Raw genomic sequence first — 23,086 nt, forward strand, 5'->3', positions numbered from 1 at the left:
CCTGCCTCTGAGCAAGGCCCTTGGCCTCCTCTTCCCGAACAACCCGAAAAGCCTCAGGGTTGTGGGCTCCAAGGTGTGAAGCACCTCCTCTGCAGCCAGAGCTGCAGCAGAGGCAGAGGAAATGCCATTGGGTGTTGCAATGAGCCCTGAGTGTGCTGGGCTGGAAGTGTGGTGCTGAGACCTTGAGAGAGGCTGAGACACTGAGTGGTCTGTGGGGGATCCCTCTGCTCTCAGCAGGGTCTGGTGGCTTTTCAGGGGGATATGGGAGTGTGATCACCCCCAGCTCAGCAGGGCACAAGCCCAGAGAAGTGGGGAAGTAGCAGCAGGGCCAGAGCAGCTCCCCTCACTCTGCTCTGAGCCACAGGCAGCCTCTTGCTTTGCAGGCTTCTGCTCTCTCTGTTGCCCCTGAGGGCAGCAGAAATGCTGTGTATGAGAGCTTGTGACAGCCATGAACACTCTGGGGGTGAGATGTGGGCAGCTGGAGTAAAAAAGCCTAAAAGATTCAGGAACTGCCTTTTTCTACCCTCTCTCCTTAGCACTGGGAGATGCTGAGAAGCCTTTCTGCTTTGGGACTCTTTCTTCTGGAAGTGGACACCAGAGCTTGCTGCTGCCTCCACCACTCCCCTGTTGCAGAGCAGGACTGACTCAGCAGCAGGAAGCAGGAGGAGTCTCTGCTCTCCTCTGCATGCTCAGTCATCACAAAAGAGTCCAGCAACAGAGCTGGAGGGAGGTCTCCTCAAAGAGAAAACTTCAGTCTCTGTATCAGGGGCTGAGAAATGGCTTTGGTTGTGCTCCATTGACTTGTGACTGCCTTTGCCTTTTGGCTACTGCACTGTGCACAAGGGGCACAAATGTCCAACAGCAGCTCCATCACCCACTTCCTCCTCCTGCCATTCTCAGGCACAAGGCAACTGCAGCTCCTGCACTTCTACCTCTTCCTGGCCATCTACCTGGCTGCCCTGCTGGGCAATGGCCTCATCATCACCACCATAGCCTGGGACCACCACCTCCACACCCCCATGTACTTCTTCCTCCTCAACCTCTCCCTCCTTGACCTGGGTGCCATCTCTACCACTGTCCCCAAGTCCATGGCAAATTCCCTGAGGGACACCAGGGACATCTCCTATGCAGGATGCGCTGTGCAGGTCTTTTTCTTTCTCCTCTTTATTGTAGGTGAATATTTCCTTCTCACAGTCATGTCCTACGATCGCTACGTTGCCATCTGCAGACCCCTGCACTATGAGACCCTCCTGGGCAACAGAGTCTGTGTCCACCTGGCAGCAGCTGCCTGGGCCTCTGGCTTTCTCACTGCTCTGCTGCACACAGCCAATACATTTTCCCTGCCCCTCTGCCAGGGCAATGCTGTGCACCAGTTCTTCTGTGAAATCCCCCAGATCCTCAAGCTCTCCTGCTCCACATCCTACCTCAGGGAACTTTGTCTTCTTGTGGCCAGTGTCTGTTTTTCATCTGTCTGTTTTGTGTTCATTGTGGTGTCCTATGTGCAGATCTTCAGGGCAGTGCTGAGGATCCCCTCTCAGCAGGGACGCCACAAAGCCTTTGCCACCTGCCTGCCTCACCTGGCTGTAGTCTCCCTGTTTATCACCACTGGCATCTTTGCCTACCTGAAGCCTCCCTTTGTCTCTTCCCCATCCCTGGATCTGTTGGTGGCAGTTGTGTACTCAGTAGTGCCTCCAGCAGTGAACCCTCTCATCTACAGCCTGAGGAACCAGGACCTGAAGGCTGCCCTGAGCAAACTGATTACTCGCTGGTTTCAGAAGCAATAGACTTTTCTGCAGAGCAGTTCTGATGTCATTCAGTGCAGGCCCAGCCTGGCTTCTGCACTTTGTGGTAGTGGTGGTGTTTTACTCTTTATCAAACTGTCATCCCTTTTCTAACACATTCTCTGCTTTGCTGACCAAGAGTTTGTGCAGCAGGGCCTCTGCTCTTTGTTTGGTTGAAAAATAAAGAACCTTTCATTAACCTTTTCCTTCCTGAGATCCTTCCTCCAGGACTTCTCTGGAGCTTCAGGGCCAGGTCCTGTGCAGACTAGGGGTAGGAGGATGTCCAAGTACTGCCGTGGAACACCAGCACCTAGACTTCCAGAGCTGTTTCCTTTCCACTTCCACCCTCTCCTGAGTCAGTGCAAGGCCTGAGTGCTGTGGCAGATTGGTCATTGTTCTGCTGCCTGCCAATCCTGTGAGCACAGGCAGGGACAGGCCATGGGAACTACTCTGATTGAGCTGGCCCCCAAGAGCAGTTTCACAAAGACAGATGATCTGCTCAGGGCAGAGTCTGAAGGCTTAGGGCTTCATCCAAAGTTTCTCTCCAGAGCAGGCACAAGAAAGTGTCCCAGGGATGCAAACAGCAGGGAACAGCTACAGTGTGAGTGTGCAGGGCTGGGACACACAGCAGTGTCCTGACACAGACAGGCCTCCTGCAAGAGGCCTGAAGGAGCAGCAGAGCAGGCTCTGATCTGTGTCTCTGTTCACTGCACACTCTGGGGAAGTTGTCCCAGGGCAATCAACCTGGACTAGCCACTCACCGCCACTGTTTGCAGCACTGGGCTTTCACCACAGATTGGAGAGTTTCTTTGTCCCCCAGTTGCAGGTCACAGCATCATGAGGTCAGCAATGGCTGCTGGCATTGCACAGATGAAATGCAAGCATGGCTATGGTGTGTGGGGTGAGAGGAACCTGAGTGAGCACAAACACCATCAGCTGAGGCTGGGTACAAAGGCAATGGAGGTGTTGAGGAGCCTCCCAGGCTCTGACAGGGGCAGCAGGAGACCAGGAACACTCTGCCTGCTGCAGTGCAGAGCCTGTGTGAGGGATGGGGAAAGACTCTGTCTGTAAACATCCTGAGGGTTAGAAGCAGTTCATGAGGCCAGCTCAGGTGTGGACACCTGACAGAGCTCTGACATTTCTGTGTGTGACTGCAGCACAAACCTCACTGCCCCAGGGAGATTCCTCTCAGGTGTCCTGCACAGGCTCATTGCAAATGTTGCTGTCTGCTCACATCACCCTTCCTGGGCTGTGCCCTGAAATGTGAATAGAGCCCTGAGAGAGGTTCTTGTTCCTTGGGAAAGGCATCTTCAGGAAGGCCAAGAAGGAGGCTGGGGCAAACTCCAGGCTGGTCACCCTCAGAACAGTCATGGTGCTGGGTCAAAAGTGATAGGTCAGACATTCCTGCAGCCATCTGCAGGCCAAGAGAGAGATCATCAAACCTGTCTGGGGATGTTTTATGTTGGGAGCCTGTCCCCTGGTAGGCTCGCTTAACAGCTTCCTGACACAGCTGTTAAGCGAGCCTACCAGGGGACAGGCTCTGCTTGACCTGCTGTTCTCCAATAGGGAAGGGCTGGTGGGAGATGTGATCGTGGGAGGCTGCCTAGGGTGCAGTGACCACGAGATAGTGAAGTTTTCAATATGCAGGGAGATAGGGAGGAGCACCAACAGAACCTCCACCTTGGACTTCAGCCTGTTTAAGAGACTTATCTGTAAAGTCCCCTGGGTACCAGCCCTCAAGAACAGAGGGGTTCAGGAGGGTTGGGCCTACTTCAAACAGGAACTCTTCAAGGCACAGGAATTGGCAGTTCCCATGTGCCGAAAGACAAGACGGCAGGGAAGGCGACCGGCCTGGATGAGCAAGCAGCTCCTGGAGGATTTAAGGGGGAAGAAGAGGCTGTATCACCTTTGGAAGGAGGGGAAGGCTTCTCGAGGTATGTTCAAGGAAGCTATTAGATTATGTAGGAATAAAATTAGGGAGGCTAAGGCCCAGCTGGAACTGAAGCTGGCCACCTCAGTCAAAGACAATAAAAAGCATTTTTATAAATATATTAACAATAAGAAGAGGGGCAGGAAGAACCTGAACTCCCTAGTGGACCTGAAGGGGAACACAGTTACTGAGGATGAGGATAAAGCTGAGGTCCTGAACACCTTCTTTGCCTCAGTGTTTAACAGCAAGGCAGGAGTTCAGGACGAGTGGTCTCCGGAGCTGGGCGTTGGGGTCGGGGAGCAGAGTAATACCCTGGAAATCCATGAGGAGTTAGTTCGGGACCTGCTGAGCCACTTGGATATCCACAAGTCCATGGGACCGGATGGGATCCATCCTAGGGTGCTGAGAGAGCTGGTGGATGTGCTAGCTAGGCCACTCTCCATCATTTTCCTCCAGTCCTGGCTCACCGGTGAGGTCCCAGATGACTGGAAACTGGCCAACGTGGTCCCCATCCACAAGAAGGGTCGGATGGAGGAACCTGGTAACTCCAGGCCAGTCAGCCTGACCTCAGTGCCAGGGAAAGTGATGGAGCAGATTATCCTGGCAGCAATAACTGCGCACCTGAAGGATGGCCAAGGGCTCAGGTCCAGCCAGCATGGATTTAGGAGGGGCAGACCCTGCCTCTCCAACCTGATCTCCTTCTATGATCAGGTGACCCGTCTGGTGGATGTGGGGAGGCCTGTGGATGTGGTCTACCTGGACTTCAGCAAGGCCTTTGACATCGTCCCCCACAGCAAACTGCTGACTAAGCTGTCAGCCCGTGGCTTGGACCACTACACTCTGTGCTGGGTTAGGAACTGGCTGGAGGGCCGGGCCCAGAGAGTGGTAGTGAATGGTGCCACATCCAGCTGGCGGCCAGTCACCAGTGGTGTTCCCCAGGGATCAGTGCTGGGCCCTGTCCTCTTCATCATATTCGTTGATGATCTGGATGAAGGGGTAGAGTCAGTCATCAGCAAGTTTGCAGATGACACAAAGTTAGGGGCAGATGTTAGTCAGTTAGAGGGTAGAAAGGCTCTGCAGAGGGACCTCAACCGACTGGACAGATGGGCAGAGTCCAATGGGATGGCATTCAACAAGTCCAAGTGCCGAGTGCTGCACTTTGGCTATGGCAATCCCATGCAGAGCTATAGGCTGGGGTCGGAGTGGCTGGAGAGCTGCCAAACAGAGAGGGACCTGGGGGTGCTGATCGACAGCCACCTGAATATGAGCCAGCAGTGTGCCCAGGTGGCCAGGAGGGCCAATGGCATCCTGGCCTGCATTAGGAATAGTGTGGCCAGCAGGAGCAGGGAGGTCATAGTGCCCCTGTACTCTGCTCTGGTTAGGCCGCACCTTGAGTACTGTGTCCAGTTCTGGGCCCCTCAGTTTAAGAAGGACATCAAAACACTTGAGCGTGTCCAGAGAAGGGCAACAAGGCTGGGGAGAGGCCTTGAACACAAGCCCTATGAGGAGAGGCTGAGGGAGCTGGGATTGTTTAGCCTGGAGAAGAGGAGGCTCAGGGGTGACCTCATTGCCCTCTACAACTACCTGAAAGGTGGTTGTAGCCAGGAAGGGGTTGGCCTCTTCTCCCAGGCAACCAGCACCAGAACAAGGGGACACAGTCTCAAGCTGCGCCAGGGGAGGTTCAGACTCGAGGTGAGGAGGAAGTTCTTCACCGAGCGAGTCATTCGTCATTGGAACGGGTTGCCCAGGGAGGTGGTTGAGTCATCGACCCTGGAGGCATTCAAGGGGAGATTGGACGTGGCACTTGGTGCCGTGGTCTAGTCATGGGGTCTGTGTTGATAGGTTGGACTCGATGATCCTCGAGGTCCTTTCCAACCTAAGTGATACTGTGATACTGTGATACTGTGAGGCCAACTACACCGTGACAGAGAAGGAAATCCTAGCTGCCTGTGAGGGTGTCTGGGCTGCCTCTCAGGTAACTGGGACTGAGTCCCCTCTCTTTCTAGCTCAAATGTTAGTAGTTGAAAAATAGAAATCCTGAGCAGTGACCATGCTGAGCTTTTTCTTTCCTGATGAAGTTTTTCTTTCCTGATGATTCTCTTCAGTTCAAATGCTTCCAGTCCTGAACTGGATATTCAAAGGGAGAGGCTCAACCCCACATCATGCTACAGATACCAACTGGAGGAAGTGGATGACCCTGATAACTCAGCGAGCTTGGATGGTGTGGTGGTTTAGGCTGGGTGCTGGCCAGGATGCCACTGCACAGACCCAAGGGTCCCAAGGGTCCCAAGGGGTGGGCCCAGCATAGGGGGTGGTCACAGGAAACCAAGTATTTTATTCCCATAATGCCCTGCTCCCCTATAATAGATCAGCACGGGGATGCCACTTCTCTCTTTTGTCCCCTGCTGCTGCCTAGGTAAAATGGCATGAGCTGCCTCCCTTGGGCCTGCCCAGGCCCAAGGATGGGTTGGGGGGGGGAGGAAATAGCCCTGGGGGTTTTGGGTGTACCCCCAGGTGGGGATGGGACGTTCTTGGGCATGTTCTGGAATCTCTCTTTTTTGTCACAGTGCTTGTGGTTCTCTGTAAAACTTTCATTGTTGTTTTTGTTTTCTCATTGAAACTTTCCACCATTCTTTTGCAATCTGTTTGTCTGAGTTGTTATTTCTGCCCATGGTGGGGAGGGGATTTGCCCCAACCCATTACAGATGGGAAGCTTCGAATACCCTGGCATAGTAGAAGTGATCCCCAACTGGCCAGAGGGTGCTGGCTTGGGAATGTCACTAGAGCAGACAGTGAGCCGTGCTGAGGAGGCTCCCCCATACAATGATCTCCCTGACCATGAGAAGGGCTATGCTCTATTTACAGATGGGTCCTGCCAGCTTGTAGGAAGCAAGCGGAGATGGAAGGCAGCTGTCTGGAGCCCAACAAGGCAAGTGGCGGAAGCAAGGGATGGAGAAGGCTAATCCAGTCAGTACACAGAGGGAAAAAGCTGTCCAGCTGGCCCTGGATATAGCAGAACAAGTCCATGGGACCCGACGGGTTACACCCACGGGTACTGAGAGAACTGGCAGATGAGGTTGCTAAACCCCTCTCTATTATATTTCAAAAGTCCTGGCAGTCTGGTGAAGTCCCCACAGACTGGAAAAGGGGAAACATTGCCCCCATCTTCAAAAAGGGCAAGAAGGAGGAACCAGGGAACTACAGGCCAGTCAGTCTCACCTCTGTGCCTGGAAAGATCATGGAACAGATCCTCCTGGAGTCACTACTCGCTCAAAAGAATAGTGAAGAGGTGATTGGGAACAGTCAGCATGGCTTTGCCAAGGGCAAATCCTGCCTGACCAACCTGGTGGCCTTCTATGAGCAGGTGACAAAATTAATAGATGAGGGGCGAGCAACTGATGTCGTTTACCTGGACCTGAGCAAAGCCTTTGACACTGTCCCACACCACATCCTGGTCTCCAAACTGGTGACACATGGGTTTGATGGGTGGACCACTAGATGGATAAGGAACTGGCTTGATGGCCGCACCCAAAGAGTGGCTGTCAATGGCTCCATGTCCCAGTGGAGGCCAGTGACAAGTGGAGTCCCTCAGGGATCAGTCCTGGGACCTGTCTTATTCAACATCTTTGTGGGGGACATGGACAGTGGCATTGAGTGCACCCTCAGCAAGTTTGCTGATGACACCAAGCTGTGTGGTGCAGCAGACATGCTGGAGGGAAGGGAGGCCATCCAGAGGGACCTTGACAGGCTGGAGAGGTGGGCACAGGCCAACCTCATGAAGTTCAATAAGAGCAAGTGCAGGGTCCTGCATCTGGGTCGAGGCAATCCCAGGCACAAATACAGGCTGGGCAGTGACTGGCTGGAAAGTAGCCCTGTGGAGAGAGACTTGGGGGTGCTGGTGGACAAAAAGCTCAACAGGAGCTCTCAGTGTGCACTTGCAGCCCGCAAAGCCAATCAGATCCTGGGCTGCATCAGGAGAAGTGTGGCCAGCAGGTCAAGGGAGGTGATCCTCCCCCTCTACTCAGCCCTGGTGAGACCCCACCTGGAGTACTGTGTCCAGTTCTGGAGCCCCTATTACAAGAGGGATGTGGAGGTGCTGGAACGTGTCCAGAGAAGGGCCACAAGGATGATCAGAGGGCTGGAGCACCTCTCCTATGAGGACAGACTGAAGGAGTTGGGGCTGTTCAGTCTGCAGAAGAGAAGGCTCCGAGGTGACCTAATTGTCGCCTTCCAGTATCTGAAAGGGGCCTACAGGAAGGCTGGGGAAGGACTTCTCAGGATCTCAGGATCTCAGGTAGTGATAGGACTAGGGGGAATGGAATGAAGCTGGAGGTGGGGAGATTCAGGCTAGATGTGAGGAGGAGGTTCTTCACCATGAGAGTGGTGAGACCCTGGAATGGGTTGTCCAGGGAGGTGGTCGAGGCCCCGTCCCTGGGGGTGTTTAAGAGCAGGCTGGATGAGGCTCTGGCCAGGCTGATCTAGTGTGGGGTGTCCCTGCCCATGGCAGGGGGGCTGGAACTAGATGATCCTTGTGGTCCCTTCCAACCCTGAATGAAACTATGAAATTATGAAACTATGAGAGAAGACTGAAGAAACTTCTTAAGAAGTCAGGAGGAATACACAAAGTGCCTTGAAGCACTGATTGGCCCCACTGAGGGGCATTACCAACAAAGCCTCCCAAGGGTTCCTTAGAGCAGCTCAGTGGAGGCCATGACTGCAGCAGACAAAGGCAAAGTGCAGGAGAGCAAACTCTGGGTTTGGTTTATGGAGCAGAACGGCCAAACCCTGACCACAGTGCCTGGGCAGGCAGATCCTGTCCCTCATGTATGGGTCAGGGCTCCTCAGGTGCTGTGGGCTGTGGGGTTTGTGATGCTGAGTGAAGGACAATGGGATGACAGTCCCCAGCCTTCCTGGGGGTGTTTGAGGAAGCACTGGTGCCTTAGGAAGTCTCCTCACAGCCCTTGGTGGTGGATGATTTCCACAGCCAAGAAGGCAAAGCCTTGGGTTCTCCTGATGACTTCCAGCCTTGCCAGTGCCCATTGCCATCCCCACCACAGGTTGTCCTACACTGTCCCCCACACTGGGTTTGGTTTCTGCAGCAGAAAGGCCAAGCCCTGACCACAGAGCCTGGGCAGTCAGATGCAGAGAGGCTCAAGCTAAAGTTTCACCTCCCTGGCCTTGGTGGGAGAGGCAAATGCCACAGACAGGAGGAGAAAGACCTCAGTCCTGTTGAGCTGTCAGCCTTGCAGGTGGTGCTACACTGCCCCATGCCTGCAGCTCTTTCCCTTCATGCTCTTGACACCCATCTTGCATTCCTAGCAGCTCTCACCATGACACTTCTGTACCCTCCCTGTTCTGTCTCTGCTTTCCATGGCCATTTCTTGAAACAGAATGAGTGCCTCTTGGAGCACAAGGATCCCCTTTGAGTGACTTTTCATTCTCCTCAACTCCGCTCTGAACCCTAAAATTTGCACTCTATGGAGGTTTTCTTCTCTTCCCACAACCACCAGATGCTCCATCATCATCAGATTGCAAGCAGGTGTACATGGCATCTGTAGTGCCCTGAACTAGGACTTCACCAGGTTAACAAAGCCCCAGTCCCTCAGGCTCTCCACCCTAATCCTTGCAGATATCCTCTGAAGCTTCTCAGGCTCTTCAAAACTCCTTCAGAGCAGAAGTCCCAAAGCCAGACACCAAGAATCCAGATGTGGCCACAGCAGGGCTGAGTGCAGGGGAGGACAACCCCTGTGTCTGGGTGGCCACACTCCTGCCACAGCCAAGCTGCACTTGGCCTTCTTCACTCTGCTCAGGCTCTGCTCCAGCCCAGGCCATTGGGAATGGTCCCTGAAAGAGGCCTTTCTGCCTGGGGACACAGCAGAACCTCCCGCTCTAAACCAGCACCCAAGGCACCTTCCTGCTGCTGCCTCCCAGCTTGGCAGGCACAAGGGATGGCACAGTCCCCAGCTCAGCCCTGGGCCAGCTGCTGGCCAATGACACAAAGGGATTGGAGTTTGCAGTGACCTCACACTCACCTCATGGCCATGTGGCTCCTCGTGCCCTAGGAGCTCCTCTGCCATCCCTGATGTCCCAATGCTGGTCCAAGGTCTCAGCCTGCTTGTGGCCTGGCAACTGAGCAGGCACAAGAAACCTCTCCAGGGCCTTCCAAGGCAGGTCCCTGCTGCTGCCTCTCAGCTTCTCCAGCAGTCACAGCCAAGCCCTGTCCCTGCTGCTGTCCCCTCAGGCCCTCAGGCAGCAGGGAGGTGACAACCCAGCTCCAAGGCTCTTCCTGCAGGGGCCTCCAGGTGCTTAGGGACAGGGAGTCACACAAGTCCCTTGCCCACCACAGGCCTTCCTCTGGCCTGCTGGGGCCTCTGGCATCTGAGAGGCCAAAAGCAAAGAGGCCAGGCAGGAGTCAGGGGCTGCCCTTTCAGCTGCTGCAGCAAGAAGTGACCTCCCAGTCCCTTTCCTGCCTTCTTCCTGCTGCTGCCCTAACAGCTGCTGAGCCAACAGTGACCTCCCAGCTGCTGCCCAGCTTTGTGCCAGCTGCTGTACAGGAGATCCTGAGGCACAGCTGAGCTGCCCATGGCATTGCCACCCATCTGCTCCTGGTGTCCATGAGCTGCTCAGCCACAGACCATCTCCTGCTCCTCTTCCAAGGCCATGAGGTTGCTCTGGGAGCTGCCAGGCCCTACCCTGAGCCAGGGGCCAAGCAGAGTCACTCAAGGGTAGGAAGGGATACGAAAGAGGGGTCAGAGCACAGGAAGGAGGTTTGGGGATGAAGTGTCCAGGGGAGTGCAGAGGGTTCTGAGATGGCTGCGAGGGCAGGGGCTCAGACCAGGGCTGAGGTGAGACTCTGGTGTCCTGATGAGCCTAGTCTGAACTGCAAGGGCTTATATCACAGAGTCACAGAATATGAGGGGTTGGAAGGGACCTCCAGAGATCATCCAGTCCAACCCCACTGCCAGAGAAGGATCAACCAGGACAGGTCATACAGGGACACATCCAGGCAGGTTTGAAAGTCTCCACAGAAGGAGACTCCACAACCTCTCTGGCCACCTGCTCCAGGCCTCCAGCACCCTCACAGCACAGGAGAGTCTCTTCATGGTGAGGTGGAGCTTGCTTATTCCATCTTGCACCCATTGCCACTTGTCCTATTACTGGGCACCACTGCCAAGAGCCTGGCATCTTCATCTGACACCCCCCTCTGATACTCATAGACATTGATCAGATTCCCCTCTCAGGCTTCTCCTCTCCAGACTAAACAGCCCTAGGGCTCTCAGCCCTTCACAGAATCACAGAAACATTCAGGTTGGGGAAGACCCTCAGGATCCCCAAGTCCAACCATTAACCCTACCCTACAAGGGCCACCCCTAAGCCTTATGCCCAAGCACCACATCCAAACCACCTTGAAACACCTCCAGGCTTGGTGACTCCGCCACCTCTTTGAGCAGCACCTTCCACTCCCTGACCACTCTGGATGGGAAAATTTATTTCCTACTGTCCAGTCTGAACCTACCCAGTCCTAGCTAGAGGCCATTCCCTCTTGTTCTGTCACTAATGACCTGTGAGAAGAGACCAGCAGCAGCCTCTCCACAACCTCCTTTCAGGTAGTTGTAAAGAGCCATGAAGTCTCCCCTCAGCCTCCTCTTCTCCAAACTAACCATCCCCAGCTCCTTCAGTTGCTCTTCATCAGATTTATTCTCCAGGCCCTTCCCCAGCTCCTTGCCCTCCTCTGCCCTGGCTCCAGCACCTCCACATCTCTCTTGGATGGAGGTGCTCAAAACTGGACACAACACTCAAGGTGTGGCCTCCCCAGAGCTGAGTCCCAGGGGACAGTCACCTCCCTGCTCCTGCTGGACACAGCATTGCTGATCCCAGCCAGGATGCCTTTGGCTTTCTTGGCCACCTGGGCACACTGCTGGCTCCTATTCTGCTTCTTGTCCATCAGAACCTCCAGGTCCCTTTCTGCCAGACAGCAGCTCTCCAGCCACACTGCCCCTGGAGCATTGCTTGGGGTTGTTGTACCCCAAGTGCAGGACCTGGCACTTGGCCTTCTTGAAGCTCCTCCTGGGAACGTGGGCCATGGATCCAATCTATCCAAGTCCCTCTGCAGAGCCTCCCTATCCTCATGCAGATCAACTCTGCCACCTAACTTGGTGTCATCTGCTGACTCACTGCTGACACACTCTGTGTCTTCATCAAAGTCATCAATAAAGATGTTAAACAGAAGTGGTCCCAGCACTGAGCCCTGAAGAACACCACTTGTGACTATCTGCCATCAGCTGGATTGAACTCCACTGAGCACCATTCTTTGGGCAATTTCACCCAGCCAGCACCCCCAAGAATAAAGTAGAAGGATCCTCTCTCTCCAATTTCTGGGATGGGATCAGGGCACAAGTTTGTAATTGGAACAAGGCCCAGTCTGTACTGGGAGAGCTCAGAGAGGTTCAGTTTGTACCTGGAGGGGGCCCCAGTCTGAACTGGGATGGCATCAGGGGATCAGTATGCAGGGATGGGTCCTGGTCTGTGCTGGGATGGAAGCAGGTTTCAGGAGATGCACTTTGTACTAGGATGAGACTCAGACTGTGCTGGGAGATGGCAATGGGATCCAATTTGTACCAGGATCAGGCCACAGCTGCCCTGGGATCAGGATATCCACTTTGTGCTGTGCTGGGTGCAGCTGGGAATGGGAAGGGGTCCAAGGGATGCACTTTGTACTGGCAGAGGAAACTGTATGGGAGCTGGCAAAGTGATGCAGTTTGTCCTGGGATAAGAGCACATCTGAGCTGGGAGGGGTTCAGGAGATGTAGTTTGTACTGAGAAGTGGGCAGGTCTGTACCTGGAAGCATTAAAAGGATTCCAAACTGTGCTGTGCAGGGCCCAGAATTACCTAGAATATGGTCAGGGAATGCAGCTTGTACTGGAACAGGGTCCAGGCTGTACAGGGAGAGCATAAGGAGATACAGTTTTTACTGGGACAAGGCTCAATGTGTACTTGGAGGGATTAAAGGGATACTGTTTGGACTGGGACAGGGCCCAGACTGTACTGGGAGGGCATGAGGGTGTGCAGTTTGTACTGGGATGGATGCATTCAGTACTGGGAAGGGAGCCAGGGGATACATTCTGTGCTGGGATGGGACACAGGCTGCAGTGCTAGAGGACAGTAGGATCCAGTTTGCAATGGGATGAGGCCACATCTGTACTGGGAGGGGTTAAAAGAACCATATTTGGACTGAGTCTGTACTGGAAGAGGGTCAGGGTATCCAGCATGGATTCTAAGTAGGTGCAGTCTGTAATTGGAGTGAGTTGGGATATGAAGGCATGAGGAGATCTCCTGTTCTGATGACACAGCTGCTCTGGAGCACAGCTCTCTCCCAGAAGCTGCCATGAACTGTCTCTGCCTGCAGTCCCAGCACTGCCACACAGCAGCACAGTGCCCAACATGACAGAGCACTCAGGCCTTGCCCCAGCACAGAGGCTCAACAGGAGAGCGTGGAAGGGAAGAAAGAGCAGCTGAGGACAGCCCAAGCTCTGGGGCTCCCTGGCACTGTTGCTGTGCTGGGACTCTGCCCCTCCACCTTTGCACACAGGCACTGCCCTGCAGCTCCACAGAAGCCTTGGAGGAAGGAACCTGCAGCTACACAGAAGAACTGAGGAATGAGCTCAGAGAAACAACTCCTTGCAGGGTCCTTTATTGTGTTGAACACACAGGGAGCACAGCTCCTCATGTCTGCAGCCTCTGGGTCACACCAGACAGGACAACACTGAACCAGAAATGGTCTGAAGAAAGACATTTGTGTGGGAACAACATTCTCACAAGGGCAACAGCACCAGCAGCAGCCAGAACTCCAGCAGCCAGGCTGGGCCTGCACTGAGTGACATCAGAACTGCTCTGCAGGAGAAGACAAAGAGTTTATTGCTTGTGAAAGCACCCAGTGATCAGTTGGCTTAGGGCAGCCTTGAGCTCCTGGTTCCTCAGGCTGTAGATGAGAGGGTTCACTGCTGGAGGAACCACTGAGTACAGAACTGACACCACCAGGTCGAGGGATGGGGAGGAGATGGAGGAGGGCTTCAGGTTTGCAAAGATGGCAGTGCTGATAAACAGGGAGACCACAGCCAGGTGAGGGAGGCAGGTGGCAAAGGCTTTATGGCGTCCCTGCTGAGAGGGGATCCTCAGCACTGCCCTGAAGATCTGCACATAGGACACCACAATGAACACAAAACAGAAAAAGACTAGACAGGCACTGGCCACAAGAACCCAAAGTTCCCTGAGGTAGGATGTGGAGCAGGAGAGCTTGAGGATCTGGGGGATTTCACAGAAGAACTGTTTGAGAGCATTGCCCTGGCAGAAGGGCAGGGAAAATATGTTAGCTGTGTGCAGCAGAGCAGTGAGAAACCCACAGGTCCAGGCAGCTGCTGCCAGGTAGAGACAAACTCTGCTGCCCAGGAGGGTCTCATAGTGCAGGGGTCTGCAGATGGCAACGTAGCGATCGTAGGACATGATGGTGAGGAGAAAATACTCTGCATCAATTAAGAATACAAAAAAGAAGAGCTGAAATACACATCCTGCATAGGAGATGTCCCTGGTGTCCCTCAGGGAATTGGCCATGGACTTAGGCACAGTGGTGGAGATGGCACCCAGGTCAAGAAGGGCGAGGTTGAGGAGGAAGAAGTACATGGGGGTGTGGAGGTGGTGGTCCCAGGCTATGGTGGTGATGATGAGGCCATTGCCCAGCAGGGCAGCCAGGTAGATGGCCAGGAAGAGGCAGAAGTGCAGGAGCTGCAGCTGCCTTGTGCCTGGGAATGGCAGGAGGAGGAAGTGGGTGCTGGAGCTGCTGTTGGCCATCTGCTGCCTCTGGCCATGGAGACCTGTCCGAGGAGGGAAAGACAGTGACAAGTTAGGGCACACTTCTCTCAGCCTCATTGTAATCCCTGTCCCTGAGCTGCATGAGGAATGGATCAGCTCAGTCCCATCACTACCAACCCATGGCAGAGTTCATCACAGCTTCAAATGCAGCAGGGACCCAAAATTGCTATGAAGATTCCTCTGGAGTCAGAACAGAAAGTGACCAACAGCCCAGTCCTAGGGAATCAGAGTCCCATTGTGGTGGGTTGAAATATCCCCCCAGCATTACATTTGCCAGAGCAGCTCAGTTAGAAGCAAATGAAGCTGTATTGACAAGCAAGAGCTACACTCTACAAGTGCAAAACATACAGGAGTGACAATATTAGATAGGTACCAAATGGCATGAAACCTCCCTGGTCAGAGACCAGGGAAGCTGTCCCACTGCCCCTACCCTCTAAGCCCCTGTTCCAAGAAAGAAAGGAGGAGTGGAGAGAGAAAAAAACCAGTGGGTTAGACTTAGCCAAGGCTAGCCAAAGCAGGTGATCTCTCCTGAGTGAAGCAAAAGAGCTGAGATCAGAAGAGAAGAGAGAGAATTGTTATGGTACAGCTCCTCTGGTTCCAGATATTTATCCAATGAATCTGTTTAGAATAATCTTTTCTTTTCCTTTTCACACCCAAGAGTGATCTATTTATTTTGTTTCTACTTTTCTGCTCAAAATCTGTAATTTTAAAGGCATTGCCTAAAACCACCACACCCATGGAGAGGTGGAGAAACAGGGAGCAGGCCTGCAGTGCTGCAGAGACAGTGAAGGGAAGAGAGAAAGGCAGAGGGGATGGGGGTAAAGCCTTCTTACCCAGCTCTGCTCACTGCTTCTGACATGATGGAACTGAAGATCTTTGGTCCTCCTTCTGTGTGCACTCTCCAGGAGCCTTCAGCTGAGCATCCACTGCTGAGATGGAGATGCCTCCAGGAGCTACAGCTGTAGTGTCCTGCACCCACAGCCTCACCATGTCTGTGACTGCGGTGAGTTCTCCTCCAGTAAGCTCTCAGCATCCTCCCAGTCCTGGCCACCTTGAAGCTCTCTCTGTCTTCCTCATCTCCCTGAAACCCTCTGGCAGTGCCCTCAGCCCTGCTGTGCTGTGCAGAGGAGCTGCTCCTGGCCAGAGCTCTCTCCTGCAGCACTGCCTTCTTGCCAACAGCAACATCCAACCCAGGAGCCTGGCATGGCTCAGCAGCTCAGGACCAGCCCAAGGCATTTATAGGAGCCCTCTGGCGGCTTTGGTGTTGAGTCCATGAACCTCAGAGACTGAGAAGCTGATGAAACCTCTCCACAAGTCAAAGTTGGATTCAAACTCTGAAGTTTCTTCTACTCTTAATGGGTCCCAGTGAAGCATACTGGGAAAGGGTCCCCAGGGTCTGGTTAGAGCAGAAGGAGACAGTGGATGCAAGGGAAGCATCACTGGAGTCACTGAAGCATCTCCAGGCTGTGGTGAGAGCAGAGAACTGAGGCAGTGCTGACAGGTCAGGACAAGCAGCTCAAGGTGGCTCTGCTGCTGAGGAAACCTGGAGGGGTTTCATTGATCCAAAGGGCCAAGCCCTGACCCCCAGCCCCTGGCAAGGCAGATCCTGTCCCTCACCTGTGGCTCTGGGCTCTGCTGGGGGCAGTGGGGAGTGAGGGTGAGCAGTGGCCAAGGGAGGACCTTGTCAGGGTTTGCTGTGGTTTGCTTGCAAAGAGACAACTCCTGCTGAAAAGGAATGAAATGTACCTTTAAAAATACTTTTTATCAGATGCTTTGTGCAATAAAAACCTCTCCAATTAGCTGCAGAAACCTTGGCAATAATTAGAGGTTCAGCAGTATTTAATGAGCCCCATGGAGTACTTGGGGCTGATTACATCATCCTCAGGTACTGCCAGGAGACTCAGCCAAGGTACTGCCAGGAAGACTCTCAAGAAGTCCAAGGCAGAAGCAAACTCCAAAGTACCTTGAAGCACTGATTGGCCTCACTGAGGCTTGTTACTGACAAAGGCTCCCCAGGGACTCGTTAGAGCAGCTTGTTAGAGGCCAGGATTGCAGGGAGACAAAGGCAAAGTACAGGGCAGAAAAACTTCCTGTGTTTGAGGCTGTGATGAACTATATCATGGGTTGGTAGTGAGGGCCCGATCTGACCTATTCCTCATGCAGCCCGGCAACAGGAGTTACAATGAGCCTGGGAGAAGTGTTCCCTAACTTGTCACTGTCTTTCCCTCCTTGGACAGGTCTCCATGGCCAGAGGCAGCAGATGGCCAACAGCAGCTCCATCACCCACTTCCTCCTCCTGCCATTCCCAGGCACAAGGCAGCTGCAGCTCCTGCACTTCTGGCTCTTCCTGGCCATCTACCTGGCTGCCCTGCTGGGCACCACCATAGCCTGGGACCACCACCTCCACACCCCCATGTACTTCTTCCTCCTCAACCTTGCCCTCCTTGACCTGGGTACCATCTCCACCACTGTGCCAAAATCCATGGACAATTCCCTGTGGGACACAAGGGACATCTCCTATGCAGGATGTGCTGCACAAGTATTTCTGCTTTTCTTTTTCACTTCAGCAGATATTTCCTCCTCACCACCATGTCCTACGATCGCTACGTTGCCATCTGCAGACCCCTGCACTATGAGACCCTCCTGGGCAGCAGAGTTTGTGTCCACCTGGCAGCAGCTGTCTGGGCCTGTGGCTTTCTCTATGCTCTGCTGCACACAGCCAATACATTTTCCCTGCCCCTCTGCCAGGGCATTGCTCTGCACCAGTTCTTTTGTGAAATCCCCCCGATCCTCAAGCTCTCCTGCTCCACATCCTACCTCAGAGAAATTTGGCTTCTTGTGGTCAGTGTCTGTTTAACATCTCTCTGTTTTGTGTTCATTGCGGTGTCCTATGTGCAGATCTGCAGGGCAGTGCTGAGGATCCCCTCTCAGCAGGGACGCCACAAAGCCTTTGCCACCTGCCTCCCTCACTTGGCTGTGGTCTCCCTGTTTATCAGCACTGCCTTCTTTGCCTACCTGAAGCCCTCCTCCTTCTCTTCCCCATCCATGGACCTAGTGGTGTCAGTTCTGTACTCAGTGGTGCCTCCAGCAGTGAACCCTCTCATCTACAGCCTGAAGAACCAAGAGCTGAAGGCTGCCCTGAAGAAGCTGTTTGGACATTTTTAAGCAGCAAGAGACTTTCAATCTTTCTCTGCAAGCGTCTCCCCATGTGTGTCAGGAGTGTTCATTGTTGTCTTTCCTTTTTACACTGTTTTAACCTTTTTCCATCTGTGATGTTCTCCTCTGCACAGAAATCTACTTGCTCTTTCCCACCTACTAGAGTACCACTGCACCTTGTGTTACCCAGAGACTCTATGTTCAAGACCAGCCAGGCTCTGTGTCTGTTTAACCACAATAAAGGAACGCACAGTTTCCTGTCTGAGATCCACCCTCAGCAGGGCAGGAAGGAGTGGGGAATGAAAACATCTTTGTGCCTGAATACCCCTGGGATGGCTCTGTCAGTGTGGCTGCAGAAGCAGCCTGAGAACCCCTGGGGCTGGGGTTCTTGCTGTGGTTTGGGTACATGGGGTGGCATGAAGGGTCTGAAGACCTCTCAGGATCTCCTGGAGAACAGAGCAGAGCACACAGGGTGACTTTCCCTTGTGCCATGGATGCCTCTCATCTGTCACTTACCTCCCTCTGACTCCCAGCAGCTTCTGTGCCTTTCAGAGTGGCTGAGGCTGTGGTGGGACTGCCCTGAGCACACTGCAGGGGTGGGCACTGCTGTGGGGGCAGACCAGACTGGGCTGTGCTGGGGAGAGGACATTGGCTCTGGATAGAGGGCAGGGGAGGTGGGAGAGCTTGGAGGGAGCTGAGCTGGACTGAGAAGTGATAGAAGAGAAACTCCTCTGTGAGCAACACCTATGGCATGGGCATGTGGGGTGAGGGCTCAGAGAAAGGTTTGTGGTGCAGAGCCAGGGCTGATGGAAGGGAACAAAGACATGGAGGTGCAAAAGAGAGGAGCCTGGTCCCTGCCCTTGGAGACATGAACAGAATGAGATGGTGCCACAGGGTATTTGTCTCTCCACCCTGTCTTTCAGTGATCATTTCAAGCAGTAGCTACCCAGGAACATGACCAAGAGGGTTTTGAAAGCCCCCAGAGGAGAGTCCACAGCCTCTCTGGGCAGCCTGTTCCAGGGCTCCAGCACCCTCACAGGAAAGAAGTTCCTCCTTAAGTTCAAGTGAAGCCTCCTGTGCTCTAGTTTGTACCTGTAGCCCCTTGTCCTGTCACTGCCCACCAATGAAATGATCCCAGTCCTGTGCTCATGACCTCCACCCTTTAGATATTCCATGCACTGCTCAGATCCCCTCTCAGGCTGCTCTTCTCCAGCCTAAACAGCCCCAGGGCTCTCAGCTTCCCCTTGGAACAGAGCTGCTCCAGTCCCCTCAGCATCCTTGTGTCCTACCACTGGAGTCTCTCCAGTAGTTCCCTGTCCTGCTTGTACTGGGGAGCCCATCACTGGACCCAATAGTCCAGAAGAGGCCTCACTGGGGCAGAGTTAAAGGGGAAGGACAACCTCCCTTGCAATCCCTTGGCCTACTTGGACACGAGGGCACATTGCTGCCTCATGGGGAACTTCTCCACCATCACTGCCAGGTCCTTCCACACAGAGCTCCTGTCCAGCAAGGGAGCTGCTCACCTGCACTGGTGCAGGGCATTGCTTCTTCACAGGGGCAAGACTCTAAGCTTGTCCTGCTTCAACTCCATGAGGTTCTCCTCTGCCCAGCTCTGCAGCCTCTCCAGGTGTCACTGCGTGGCAGCACAGCCTGGCAGGGCTCAGCCACTCCTCCCAGGTTGTGTCACCAGCAAACCTGCTGAGGCTCCACTCTGCTCCTTCATCCAGCTCCTTGATGAAGATGCTGAACAGGACTGGAGCCAGCACTGACCCCTGGGGAACACCACTGGCCACAGGCTTCCAACTAGACCCTGCACTGTTGCTCACAGCCCTCACATCTCCATCCTCCTACTGGGCCCAGGGCCTGTGGCAGGGAACAGCCAGCCCTGCCCAGCCTCTCTCTTGGCACACACCCTGGCAGAGCCTGGCACAGAGCTGACTTGGAAGGCTCACAGGTGTCATGGCCTCTGCAGGGGCAGCCTGTGCCAGCAGAACTGAGCAGAGGCTCAAGGCCTTGGCTGTGACCAGAGCTGAGGGAGCTGGGCTTGTCCTGCCTGCAGAGCAGCAGCTGCTGGGGCAACAGGCAGCAGCAGGGCTCTGATTCCAGCAGAGTGGGGCAGGCTCATGGCCATGGCACAAGACACAAGGACAAGAGGCAGCAGGCTGGAGCCAGAGGCTGAGGCTCCCTCTAGAGCAACACTTCTGCAGCATCAGGAGAGTCTCTCCCTGGAAGCTCTTGGCCAGGGCCTTTGTGTCGACTCTGTCCCAGGACAGAGTGTGGACAGCCTGAGCCTCTCCCAGGAACAACCACATCCATCCCAGCACAAAGTGGAAGGAAGGGGTTGGTCTCTTCTCTCTAGCAACCATCACCAGAACAAGAGGACACAGTGTCAAGGTGTGCCAGAGGAAGTTTAGGCTCAAGGTGAGGAGAAAGTTCTTCACTGAGCGAGTCGTTTGTCATTGGAATGGGCTGCCCAGGGAGGTGGTGGAGTCACCATCCCTGGAGGTGTTCAAGAGGGGATTGGATGTGGCACTTGGTGCCATGTTCTAGTCATGAGGTCTGTGGTGACAGGTTGGATTCGATGATCTTTGAGGTCTCTTCCAACCTTGGTGATACTGTGATACTGGACACCCAGACACCCTCCCAGCACAGTCTGGGCCCTGTTCCAATACCAGCTGGATCCTGTGGCCCCATTCCCAAAGTCCCAGCACAATCTTGATCCTTTTAGGCCCTCCCAGTACAGCCCTGGCTGCCTCTCAGCTCAAACTGGATCCTCTGATCCCCTCCCAGTACTGATGTGTACAAAGCAGATCCCCTGCAGACCCTGATGCCATCCCAGTTCAGACTGGGCTTCCTCCCTGTACAAACTCAATCTCTTTGAGCCCTCCCAGTTGTGCTGAAGGCACATTCTGCCCAGATACTGAAACCTGTCCCAGCATGTGGACAAGTTCCCCCTCCTTTCATGAGGGGAACAAAGGCCAGGGCAGCACAGACCCCTGCACACACCCATGGCATGGGATGCTGGTGCTGATACCAAGCATGGCATAATTCCAGCTTCACACCTCCCATAGGCTGCAGCTGGTTGTTTACCAGAGTGCCCATTGGCCACATCCAGCCTCCAGAAACCTATTAGTATTACCCCAGCTTGTCAATACGTTGCCCTCTTTCACTTGGTTCTCTCTCCTTGCTTGAGACTGAGCTTGTGCCATAGCCTTTGCTATTAAGCCTGCAGCCAGGCAGGTCCATTGAGCCTCAGCCCTGAGAGGATCTCCAGAAGAGAGACCAACAGTGAGAGCCTGAGAAGCTACAGTGTTGCATTGTCAGCCTCACCAGTTGGAAGAGCCTGCTGTGCCTTCAAGAGGACTGGACCCCCAAGGGTAAGATCTGCCCAGTTGCTGGGGAAGGGACTTAGCTGAGTCTGGCAGTGCAAACGTCTGCCTCAGGCTTAAGGAGCAGACATGAACCACCAAGAGTCTGTACCCACTCACACAGAGCAGGAGCAGTGCTTAACTATATGCCTGCATGACCCTGCTAGTGCGGGAGAGAAGAGGAGTTGCCACTTCCACTGCTCTGTGTCCTGTGAACCCCAGGGGAATCCAGAGCACCGTTCATGCCCTGTGCTCCAAAGCCAGGACCGCTCTGATAGGGTCCTGCCTGCTCCTTCAAGCCAAGCAAAGGGGAAGTTGCCACTTCGTGCAGCTGTGCCTCTTCCCTGGGGCTGCCCTCACCGGCCCCAAAGGTCATTGCCATGAGGGCCAACCCTGTCCCAGGACCAGCCCTACCAGCCCAACCAGGCCGACCCCACAGGACCACTCCCTGCTGTCCAGAGGGAGCTGCCTATGTCACAGAATCATAGAATCACATAGAATGTTGTGGTGCTGCCCTGCAGCTCTGTGCTGAGGGCTGTGCACTGAGCAAGGAGCTGAGTCTGCACTTCACAGTATCACCAAGGTTGGAAGAGACCTCAAAGATCATCAAGTCCAACCTGTCACCACAGACCTCATGACTACTAAACCAAGTGCCACATCCAATCCCCTCTTGAACACCTCCAGGAACGGTGACTCCACCACCTCCCTTGGTAGCACATTCCAATGGCTAACAACTCTCACTGTGAAGAACTTTCTCCTCACCTCAAGCCTTAACTTCCCCTGGTGCAGCTTAAGACTGTGTCCTCTTGTTCTGCTGCTGGTTGAGACCAACCCCCTCCTGGCTTCAATCACCTTTCAGGTAGTTGTAGAGAGCAATGAGGTCTTACCTGAGCCTCCTCTTTTCCAGGCTAAACAATCCTAGCTTCCTCAGTCTCTCCTTGTAGGGCTTGTGCTCGAGGCCTCTCCCCAGCCTCATTGCCCTTCTGTGGACATGTCCAAGACTCTCGATGTCCCTCTTAAACTGAGGGGCCCAGAACTGGACACAGTACTCAAGGTGTGGCCTAACCAGTGCTGAGTACAGGGGCAGAATGACTTCCCTCCTCCTGCTGGCCACACTATTCTTGATGCAGGCCAGGATGCCATTGACCTTCTTGGCCTCAGTTCAAAGCACTTGTGTCTAGCAGCACATTTCTAGTTTCAGACTTTAATGCATTGTAATACCTCTGTCTATAGTTAAGCAGGGCTAACCCTGTCCCAGGACCAGCCCTACCAGCCCTGCCAGGCCGACCCCACAGGACCACTCTCTGCCATCCAGAGAGAGTCGCCTGAGTCCTGTGAAGGGAGCCTGCCAACCAGCTAGCCAACGTTCCATCCTCTCTCTGCTGCCCCAGGAGGGAGAAGGTTGCCTCCACTGTCACCGTCCAGACCAGCCCAGGAGCCAGCCCCAGTGACAGCAGCCTGCCAGAACCTAACCTTGCTACAAACAAAGGGCACAGTGTATCTTCCACCTGATTCCCACTCACTTACGTTCAGTTCAAAGCACCTGTGCCTAGCAGCACATATCTAGTTCTAGCCTCTGACACATTGTAATACCTCTGTATAGAGTTAAGCAGCTGCCAGTGTCTCGTCGCCTGAGTTATATTAATAGAAATTAATTCTGTAAATATTCTAATTGAGTCCAAATGATCAATACTGAACCACTTCTGGGATGTATTTCATAATCCTGCACTAGGACATGGATATAAAATAGTGATTCATTGGTTAGTGATAATTTTAATAATTAATGCAAAATATTATTTATATAATTCATATTGCATATTCATAAATTAATAACCTCTTCATCACACCAAGACATTTAATCTCTTGTCCTGAACCTTGGCATTTGGAAGGTGGAATGCCTAACCCCCTCTTGGTGGGCTCATAGAATGGGAAGTGTCTCCCTCTCTTCCCACCCAGTTCCCTGCAGTGGGGGAGTCTTCCTGGG

At 53.8% G+C, this 23,086-nt stretch overlaps 2 protein-coding genes across 2 annotated transcripts in view; both read left to right on the forward strand.

Annotated features, from left to right (window-relative positions):
- Positions 1-23,086, forward strand: part of LOC137458933 (zinc finger protein 84-like) — a 123,743-nt gene that overhangs the window by 65,778 nt on the left and 34,879 nt on the right. The window lies entirely within an intron of this gene.
- LOC137458931 (olfactory receptor 14A16-like) lies at positions 852-1,784 on the forward strand. Its single transcript, XM_068170215.1, has one exon. It carries the CDS (start codon positions 852-854, stop codon positions 1,782-1,784), a length of 933 nt encoding a protein of 310 aa, XP_068026316.1.

The sequence above is a fragment of the Melanerpes formicivorus genome, unplaced genomic scaffold (assembly GCF_026170545.1).
Source record: "Melanerpes formicivorus ecotype bairdi unplaced genomic scaffold, bMelFor1.0.p_v2 SCAF_295, whole genome shotgun sequence".
Taxonomy (NCBI): Eukaryota; Metazoa; Chordata; class Aves; order Piciformes; family Picidae; genus Melanerpes; species Melanerpes formicivorus.